At 38.4% G+C, this 10,664-nt stretch overlaps 1 protein-coding gene across 1 annotated transcript; it reads left to right on the forward strand.

The window, feature by feature from the left end:
- The first annotated feature begins 3,750 nt into the window (after window positions 1-3,750).
- Window positions 3,751-7,665, forward strand: LOC115175599 (ras-related GTP-binding protein C). The gene is made up of 7 exons (XM_029734954.1): window positions 3,751-4,277; window positions 4,483-4,686; window positions 5,226-5,425; window positions 5,939-6,053; window positions 6,207-6,349; window positions 7,026-7,174; window positions 7,382-7,665. Exons 1-7 carry the CDS (start codon window positions 4,092-4,094, stop codon window positions 7,537-7,539), a joined length of 1,155 nt encoding a protein of 384 aa, XP_029590814.1. The 5' UTR covers window positions 3,751-4,091; the 3' UTR covers window positions 7,540-7,665.
- Window positions 7,666-10,664: the final 2,999 nt, after the last annotated feature.

Genomic DNA, 10,664 nt, shown 5'->3' on the forward strand with positions numbered 1-10,664 from the left:
GAATGTAACATTGTGTGTTTTCATGTATTCAAGATAACCATACATTTGTCCATCATTATTCAACAAGTGTTTAACCCACATAATGCTGTTGTAAAACCAGTTCTGGAAAAACAAAGACTTGTTTTTGTATTTCATGTCTTTATTATTCCAGATTGTATATCTATGTGGGGGAAAAGTATGTTTTTACATGAGGTTCCAAGTTAGAAGTTATGAAAGTTAGCAAGCTTAATTGGGATCTTACCCACATCAAAGTTGCATTTGAGTAAGAATTCTAGACCACCAATCCGTTGGAATATTAAATTAGGGATTTATTTCAAATGCAATCCTTATTTCTTAAATAGTTTTGTATCCATTTGATCTTAAAGATTATATTAGAGGTTTTAAAATCTAGAGCATTCAACCCTTCCCCACTTTGGGTGCTACATATTACTGCTTCTCTTAAATAATGAGGTTTATTCCTCCACATGAAGTTAAATAATTTAGTATCAACCATTTTAGTTACTGACAGAGGAACATCCAAGGCAAGGGAGGTATAAACTAATCTGGACAGACCTTCAGATTTTGACAAAAGTACACATCCAGATAAAGAAAAATCTCATAATAACCATGAGTTAAATCTCTTTCCAATTTTATCTACAATAGGAGAGAAATTTAAGTTGGCCCTTTCTTTCGGATCTTTGCTAATTTTAATACCAAGATATGTGATCACATCTTTTACAGGGATATTACATACTGAGTTTAAGTCACATCTTTTCAACACAAATAATTCCCATTCCCTAATATTCAGAGATAAACCAGATACATGTGAGAAGCCATTAATACACTCAATAGCTTTCCTGGCTTCATTATGATCTTTTTAAAAACTGGTGGTGTCATCAGACAATAATGAACATTTTATCTCTTTATCTTGTATCTGAATACCACTACAACTATCCTTATAGATATGAAGTGTGACCAATAAAAATAAGGAAGGAGAAATTGGGCATCCTTGTTTAATTCCGTTTCTAATGTCGAATCTCTGTGAAGTTCGATGGGATAATTCACGTGTTGGATAATTTAACAGAGCATTACTATTATTGTGAAGTGTCTTAATTACACTTTGAAAATATTGACCAAAACCAAAAAATCGAAGTCTCAAAAATAAAATAATGTTCTACTGTATCAAAGCCTTGTAAATGTCTACAAATAAAATAAAGCTATCTTCCATAATGTGCTCATTATAGTCAATCAAGTCCAATACTAGTCGAATATTATTACATATCTGTCTCCCCTTCATAAAACCAGACTGGGTATCATCAATATTTTCATCAAGACCTTTTATAAGTCTTTCTACAAAGATGCATGCAAGTAGCTTTCCATTATTGTTAATTAATGTGATTGGTCTCCAATTTTCTAACATCATAGGATCTTTGTTTGGTTTGGGGATTACAGAAATGAGGCTTTGTGTCGCAGAAACCGGCAGGACCCCTACATCAATTGCCTCCTTGTCTCCCCTTCATAAAACCAGACTGGGTATCATCAATAATTTCATCAAGACCTTTTATAAGTCTTTCTACAAAGATGCATGCAAGTAGCTTTCCATTATTGTTAATTAATGTGATTGGTCTCCAATTTTCTAACATCATAGGATCTTTGTTTGGTTTGGGGATTACAGAAATGAGGCTTTGTGTCGCAGAAACCGGCAGGACCCCTACATCAATTGCCTCCTTGAAAACATTAAATATAAATTCACCAATATCCTCCTGAAAATATTTATAGAATTCACAAAAAAGGCCATCATTCCCTGGAGATTTGTTCTCTTTTATCTTGCTGATACATTTTTATTTTTTATTAATATAAATTCATTAATCACAAGACTTTTGGAAGTCTTTACACCAGGCATTACTGGTGTAAAGATTACCATAGAATTCTGAAACATATTTTGAAATATCTTTGGAGTTTTCATTTTCTTTACCATCTATATTAAGCTCATTAATAGAGGTAAATTCAGATTTTCTCACTAAATTGTAAAAGTATTTTGTGTATTTTTACCTTCCTCCAACAATCTCCTTCTTGATCTTACAAATGCCACTTTTGCTCTCTCTTCATACATTCGGTCCATTTCTAGCTGTAAAGAAAATAACTGACCCTTTCCTTCTTCATCAAGGTCCTTCATAGAGATTAGAGAAAGTATTTCCTTAAATTTATTTTACCTCAATCTTTTAAATTCAGCAATATCTTTACCTCACTTCATGGCTGTTTGTCTTATTTCATACTTCCTTAATTCCCAATATTTCCCATAAGACTTAAATAGTTGGGCTTTCCTCAAATTTTGTTGTATAATATTTTAGGCAACGATCTTGAAATTAGCATCTTCCAACAGTCTACTATTGAGTTTCCAATAACTCCGATAGTTCTAATTGTTGGATTGCCATACTGGCTGGCAACGTTCTTATCCCTTGCTTGCAAACTAGCCAACTACGGCTAATTCACAGTCACGTCAAACATTGCAGACTGAATAACAACAGTAGCAGCATTTGCATTTGTTTAAGCTGTTTTCTAGTGACATTTATTTGGATACGTCCATAACAATGGGCCAATGAAGCGCCATTTCGCCTGGCATAGAACATTTCCGCTCTCGTCAGGACACTGTTGTTCAGAGGAGCTAGCCAGCTAACACAACTTCAACCTGAAGCTGGAAAGACTGCAAGCTAGCTGCACTTCGTTTCGTTATACCTTTTTTCAATTGACATTTCTTTTCTTTCTTTCAATTTTCCATAAAAAATGATGCCAGTTGATTCATGATTTCGAGTGGCTGAGAAACACTGCCTGTCTGTCAACTCCCGAACCCTGCACGTTCATTACTATTGGACAGCTGGAGATCGAATTTGAATATTGAAACAATTTTGCAAATGTTGGAGAGACAGACAGAAAGGTTTTATACAAATCTCCTCTGTTGAAAACGAAATGTTAGTCTAAAAGAAATGTGAGATAATATGCTTTTTATTGTGGCGATCAAGGCAGGTAGCCTAGTGGTTAGAGCTTTGGTTGCTGGATCGAATCCCCTAGCTGACAAGGTACAAATCTGTCATTCTGCCTCTGAACATGGCAGTTAACCCACTGTTTCCTGATAGGCAATCATTGTATATAAGAATGTGTTCTTAACTGACTTGCCTAGTTAAATAAATAAAAAAATAGCTGGGCTGATGAGACAGTGGATTGAGCAGTCAGTGGAGTAAATAGGCATTTTAATGTCATAGATTTAGCTGGTGGTAATTTGTGAAATAGACACCGGCTGGAATGGCCTTTTAACCAATCAGCATTCAGGATTAGACCCACCCCTTGTATAAGCAAAATGATTGGAGACAGCCGTGGTATATCAGACCACATACCACGGGTATGACACAACGTTCATTTGTACTGCTCTAATTACGTTGGTAACCCATTTATAATAGTAATAAGGTACCTCTGGTGTTTGTGGTATATGGCCAATATACCACGGCTAAAGGCTGTATCCAGGCACTCAGCGTTGCTTCGTGAAAAGAGCAGCCCCTAACACACAAAATTCCCAACCAACGCGTGTCCAGGTACGTGTGCTCTATTCATCTGAATGTGTTGACGGTTGGAGAAATTGCTTGAGCTGCGCTGAAAATTCGAGAAGTAGAAAAGACAACGGGCCAATGTTCTATAACACTGCTCTGCGTAGATGTACACGTTTTGGGCTTTGATTAAAGCTTTAGGCGGGAGAACCAATGAGATTAAGGGGGCGGGAAAATACAGGTTATGGCGGAAGTGAGACAAAATTGGCTAGTTGATAAGCTAAAACCGGGAGTGTTGGGTAGCGGAAGTATAGTATACAATAATGTTGTTTGGTACTAAAATGCTGGTATTTAGTTCGTAGTGAATACACCCTATAAAAGCACTACCTATCGTCTACTTTCAAATCACGACTAGGTTGTGAACAACCAAGCAAAACCAGTAGCTAGCAAGCTATCTGAGTAGTTAGCTAGGCTAGTTAGTGTTAGTGCTAACGCTATCTCCAAACAGGGTTGGATTTGACCAGTAGATTTAGCAATCGCTAACGTTGATTTGTTTGGTAGAGTTGAGGCAAAATGTCGATTCAGTACGAGGAGCCGGCATTGGCTCGGAGTTATGGTGTTGTGGACTCTTTCCCAAAGGATTTTGGCTACGGAGTGGAGGAACCAGATATCGAGGAGGAGAGCACGACGTCAGGTGACAGTAAACCAAGGATCCTGCTGATGGGATTGCGGAGAAGTGGAAAGTCATCTATTCAAAAGGTGTGTTGCTATACTTCTGTTAGTTTAGTTCTCCAATAAGTTGCTGCTGGCCCGTTCTTCTGTGCATCACTACAATGTTTATAATGTGTATGCACCATAGTGCATAGTACACTACTCAAGTTGTTGATTACCTAGCTAGTTAGTCAAGTAGTCATTTACATTGATTGTATTTGTCCAATTTAAACAACTATTGCGCTATATCCAGGTTGTATTCCACAAGATGTCGCCCAACGAGACACTGTTCTTGGAAAGCACCAACAAAATCTATAAGGATGACATCTCCAGCAGCTCTTTTGTCAATTTTCAAATCTGGGACTTCCCTGGTCAGGTGGACTTCTTTGATCCTACCTTTGACTATGAGATGATCTTCAGGGGCACGGGGGCTTTGATATTCGTCATTGATGCTCAGGTGAGAATACTAGAGGAATGTTAGACATTGTACTAGGGCAATTCCAAGGTAACACACTTTAATTATGCTTTAAAATGTATGCCAAACAAAAACCATTGATTTCAAAGATTAACAAACCATACAACTCTAATGACTACTTAGAAAAACTGCAGATGCACAGTTTGGTAACAGAATAATGGTCAAATCTGTTACTGAACTTTGTATCTGCACAGTTCTTCCTGTTAATGTTTTTTTGTGAAATGTTCAGTGGAAATTGTTAAAAGTAGTCCTTGTGCATAGAGAGGTTTGTTTAACTCTAAAATCAATCGTTTTTTGTTAGGTATACATTTGAAAGTGAAAAAATGAGTCTCGGCATAATTCCGTTACCATGGAATTACCCACTACCCATGGCAAACATTGAGAAGGCTCTTCTTTTCTACAGCAGTCCTGGGAGACTGACTATAAAGCCTACAGTTCCACTGATCTTTATTTATTAAAAAAAAATAGGCTGCTGCATTGTCTGCTCTTCTTATGCCTTTGTTTTCTATTGGTTTCATCAGGATGATTATGTTGAAGCCTTGGGGAGGCTACATCTCACAGTGTCCCGAGCCTACAGGGTTAACCCAGAGATCAACTTTGAGGTGTTTATCCATAAGGTTGATGGCCTGTCAGACGACCACAAGATAGAAACCCAAAGAGATGTCCACCAGAGAGCCAACGATGACCTGGCAGATGCCAGCCTGGAGAAGCTTCATCTCAGGTTAAGGGCCCTACACACTTCACTCAAACTATGCAAACACAGCAACGAAGCGTCGTTTTCACATGTAGTTCTATGTACTTTGTGAGGCTCAAATTTTGGAACGGACAGTATACAGCGCTCCGTAGTTCTGTTTGCATGACGTGTGTAACGGCCTTTAGTATAAAGGACAAGACACCATAATGAATGTCGGCCGTGCGCAGTAGATCACCTGCTGGGTCTGGACCAACTGTGGCTATTCAACATGAAGTATCTTAGGGAAATGAACAGTAGTAAATGTCAGCTGATATTCTGTGGTCAGAGGAGATATGAAAGCCACACACTTGCTTTTAACCATTTGTCGGCGCGGCCTGTTTTGTCCTTAACTGGTGGTTAGGTATGTGGCTGAATGTTACTCAAAGGGTTCAGCTTGTTTTTGACCTAACATGTTGGGAGAGGAACTGTTAGAAACACAGGAAATATAACTGGGATCTCAATTCTCTCTCCCTCTTTCTCCTCTCTCTTTCTATGTTTCAGCTTTTATTTGACCAGCATCTATGACCACTCTATATTTGAGGCTTTCAGTAAAGTTGTCCAGAAGCTCATTCCTCAGCTACCAACATTGGAAAACCTTGTGAACATTTTCATATCAGTATGTATTATTTTGACCAATAAGCTGATTTGAACTGATGCTTGTTTTTCCGCACTTCTACACAAATCACAACAGATTTTCTGCAATGTTTTAGTCCTTTCGATAATGTTTCTTATGTCGAAACATTGCCCCTGTGTTTTTATTTTTGGACAGAACTCTGGGATTGAGAAAGCCTTCCTGTTTGACGTGGTCAGTAAGATTTACATCGCAACCGACAGCTCCCCTGTGGACATGCAGTCATACGAGCTTTGTTGTGACATGATCGATGTTGTCATTGACGTCTCTTGTATCTATGGGTGAGAGAAAATCATATGCCAGGGTTCCCCAACTGGCAGGCCGAATTTGTCCTGCAGGTGGTTTTATTTGGCCTCCCAAGTTTTATAAGCAAAAGAACCCCCCCCCAAAATAAATACAAATAATAATAAATCATTGTTGGACATAAGACTACAAAAACACCACAAAATCAGCTCCAAGTAGTGATTTTAATTTTGGAAATCTGTTCCCAAGTATTCCCACACATAATAGAGACATTTGAAATTATTATGTTTTAGTCAACTATTATGTGTTTGGGCTTCTTGTCGTCAATTTGCAGTCTACAAATAATTTGTAATTATGTTCCGGCCCCCCGACCATCTGTTCAAGAAAACAATCACCCCTCGTCTGAATCTAGTTGATGATCCCTGTCATGCCATTTAAAAATGTGTGTATTAAACATCCTATTTAACTGTCTCTTCAATCAATTACATTGTACATGCTTGGGATTTATGTGAAAATCAATTGAAATGAACAATGCAGTGAATACGCATCACTCTGGCACTGTATTCGGTTGAAGCATGTGGTAAGGAAGCTTTTGAGATTGCAAAGGTTGACAAGGAATCGTAGATTGCTGTGATTGGGAAAAGCTATCGTGGAGAGCTTTGAGTTTATTTTGCGATTGTAAAAAGTGAATAGCTTTGTGCTCTTCCATTGCAGCCTGAGGGAAGATGGAAATGGCAGTGCCTATGATAAGGAGTCTTTGGCCATCATTAAGCTCAACAATACCACCATACTATACCTGAAAGAGGTCACCAAGTTCCTAGCCCTCGTTTGCATCCTTAGAGAGGAGAGCTTTGAAAAGAAAGGTAAGACAAAAGTCTGGCACCATTTAAAGGATTTAACCATTTATGTTACCTGTTGTTGATTTGACCGACATGCATAGAGCCTTTAGAAGAAGTTTAACACGCTGCACTACCATGCTTATCTCATTTGTAGTGCTGGAAGTTACTGGCCCAATTTGTTTTGAAATAAATTCATATAGCGTGATTTATTTTTCTGATGTTTTCTTTCAGGTTTAATAGACTATAACTTCCATTGTTTCCGCAAAGCCATCCAGGAGGTGTTTGAAGTGGGGTCCTTGACACAGAGGACAGGCAGACTACAGCCAAGCTCGTCCAACAACAGCTTGTCCAGCGTAAAACTTGGTGTATTAAACGGAAGTGCTGTTTAGAGGAATGTAAGAAAAGCAAAGAGATTTGGAATGCCTTAGCCACTGAGAATGGACAAGTAGTAATTGTGTATTTTACTTGGAAGGCTATGGACCATCAAAGGTGACACAGGGAAAAAGCAGGAAAAACCTTGAAAAATAACACTTGGGATAGGGGGGATGCTGTTCTGTGCAAGGATTGGAAAGGGTAAAAAAACGCTGCAATGGACTAAACATTGAACAGAGTTGAAGCCAGCAAGCACATCTATTTTAAGTACCTCAATGTTTTTGGGTTGTGTCTAATCACTTTGACGATAATTATTATTTTTGCTACAAACAGTTTTACGAGTATCGAGATGACAACGTCGTCATTGTGGTCTTCCTCAGCACAAGTAATTTAGACGGGCACTCCCTCAGCTCAAGTCATTTAAACAGGGCACTATCTGTGTTTTCACACTCTTATTTCAGGCAAGGTTCAATAGGAACCAATGTTGGAAAACAAGTTAATTAGGAAGCCTGCATTGAAACAGTAAATATCACTACCGTTCAAAAGTTTGGGGTCACTTAGAAATTGAAATGTCCTTGTTTTTTAAAGAAAACCACTTTTTTTTGGTTCATTAACATAACATTTATCAGAAATGCAGCATTTACAACATTGTTAATGTTGTAAATGACAATTGTAGCTGGAAACGGCTTTTTTTTTCAATTTTATTTTTATAGAATATCTACGTAGGCATACAGAGGCCCATTATCAGCAACCATCACTCCAGTGTTTCAATGGCACGTTGTGCTAGCTAAGGAACTCTTTATTTAACTAGGCAAATTCTTATTTTCAATGACGGCCTAGTGGGTTAACTGCCTTGTTCAGGGGCAGAACGACATATTTGTACCTTGTCAGCTTGGGGATTCGAACATGCAACCTTTTGGTTGCTAGCCCAACGCTCTAACCACTAGGCTACCCTGCCGCCCCAAAAGGCTACCCTGCCGCCCTAGAAGGCCAGCATCCTGGAGTCGCCTCTTCACTGTTGAGATTGGTGTTTTGCGGGTACTATTTAATGAAGCTGCCAGTTGAGGGCTTGTGATGTGTCTGTTTCTCAAACTAGATACTCTAATGTACTTGTCCTCTTGCTCAGTTGTGAACCGGGGCCTCCCGCTCCTCTTTCTATTCTGGTTAGAGCCAGTTGTGTTCTGTGAAGGGAGTACTACACAGCGTTGTACGAGATCTTCAGTTTCTTGGCGATTTCTCACATGGAATAGCCTTCATTTCTCAGAACAAGAATAGACTGACGAGTTTCAGAAGAAAGTTCTTTGTTTCTGGACATTTTGAGCCTGTAATCGAACTCAAAATGCTGGTGCTCCAGGTACTCAACTAGTCTAAAGAAGGCCAGTTTTATTGCATCTTTAACCAGAACAACAGTCTTCAGCTGTGCTAACATAATTGCAAAAGGGTTTTCTAATGATCAATTAGCCTTTTAAAATGATATACTTGGATTAGCTAACACAACGTGCCCTTGGAACACAAGGGTGATGGTTGCTGATAATGGGCCTCTGTACGCCTATGTAGATATTCCATTAAAGAATCAGCCGTTTCCAGCTACAATAGTCAATTACAACATTAACCATGTATACACTGTATTTCTGATAAATGTTATGTTATTTTAATGGACAAAAAAAAAAATTCTTTTAAAAACAAGGACATTTCTTAGTGACCCCAAACTTTTGATCGGTGGTGTTTATGTTAGTGTTATCGCACAGGACATGGGTTACTATGGTGCAAAGGGGTCTATTTGTAAGCATACAACTATAGATCTGGGACTATTGCTATATGTATTTCAACTTAGTTGATTTGATTGTTTTGCAGCCATGCTAAAAACTAGGCCTTGTTCCTCAAAGATAACATTCCCCCATCTGGGAAGAAAACCACCTCGAAAAGTACTTGTGGTTGTCAACTATGATACTGTACCTACTACTCTCATGCAGTTGTCAGTTTTAACCTGTAGCCAAATGCACTATTAAATGAGTTTACTTTTGGGCCAATCAGTGCCCTGTGCTGCATAAAAACATATATGTTGAACTATACTAATGACAAAATGTGTGAATGTTTGCTGAAAGGTCTCTGTGTTACAAATACCTGGGTCCAACATTTTTTTTTACAATGTATTAATTAATTTAATCTTTCACTTACACAATTATGATGTTTGTGTGTGTGAAGGTATTTATCTCTCTGACATGGAAAGCTATCTGAAAGGTCAGTACAGTACTCACAGTATGTTTTTAGTAGTGAGTACCAACAACTCTTGTGGTATGTAGAGGTAATCATTCAGACTGCATCCCTACATAGTACAATACTTTTGTAGTCTGACTGCCCATCCTCATCACTCTGGCCATATGCCACACCCACTAGCATTTCTTGTATGGGTGATCGATAGAGCAGCGGAATTCAATTCAGGATGAGTTGTCAGGCAACTACTTTTGACCAGAGCCCTATGGGTTTCCCTATGGGCTCTGGTCTAAAGTACTGCACTATAAATGGAATGCTTGAGGTCTCCCTAGACCCCAACTGTGCAAGTTATAATAAATTACCAGCGTTTCAAATGGAGTAGTACAGGATGTTAGTCTTATTGGTTCCAGGGTGCTGTAGTGACTGACTGTTAGTATATGTCCAAATTGGCACACTATTCCCTATATAGTGTACTTTTTTTCCCTCTTTTTTTTTTACCAGGGCCCGGTCAAAAGTAGTGCACTATAAAGGGGATAAGGTGCCATTCGGGACATAACTTCATGATGAAACTGTTTGTTACTCATCTGACAACCAATTGAGATGATTCCATTTTGAGATAATATTTGCATTGGTCTTTGTTCTGCTTATGGGTGCAAAGGGAGGTGAATCATATCGAATATGTTGTCAGATGCCATAAGGTTATAAATGTTTTTTTTTTTTATTGAGTGTAATTAAGCATTTAAAGCACTTGAATTAGAAGGGACATTTGAGTGTCTCCCACTATTTGATCTGAGATTGTGTGAAGCATTAAAGATATATTTTCATTTGAATATTGTCACTCATAACTGTACTGTTCTGAACATCCAGTCTACCTACCATTTTCGATCCTATACAGTAAATGTATTGTCTTGAACAAAACAAACAATGC

Source organism: Salmo trutta, chromosome 36, assembly GCF_901001165.1.
Source record: "Salmo trutta chromosome 36, fSalTru1.1, whole genome shotgun sequence".
Lineage (NCBI taxonomy): Eukaryota > Metazoa > Chordata > Actinopteri > Salmoniformes > Salmonidae > Salmo > Salmo trutta.

Bases quoted from the DNA above. Each gene is read 5' to 3' on its own strand.
- LOC115175599 (XM_029734954.1), top strand. From the start codon at position 4,092: ATGTCGATTCAGTACGAGGAGCCGGCATTGGCTCGGAGTTATGGTGTT. The intron at 4,278-4,482 runs GTGTGTTGCTAT...CGCTATATCCAG, and splicing joins GAAAGTCATCTATTCAAAAG to GTTGTATTCCACAAGATGTC. The intron at 4,687-5,225 runs GTGAGAATACTA...TGGTTTCATCAG, and splicing joins TATTCGTCATTGATGCTCAG to GATGATTATGTTGAAGCCTT.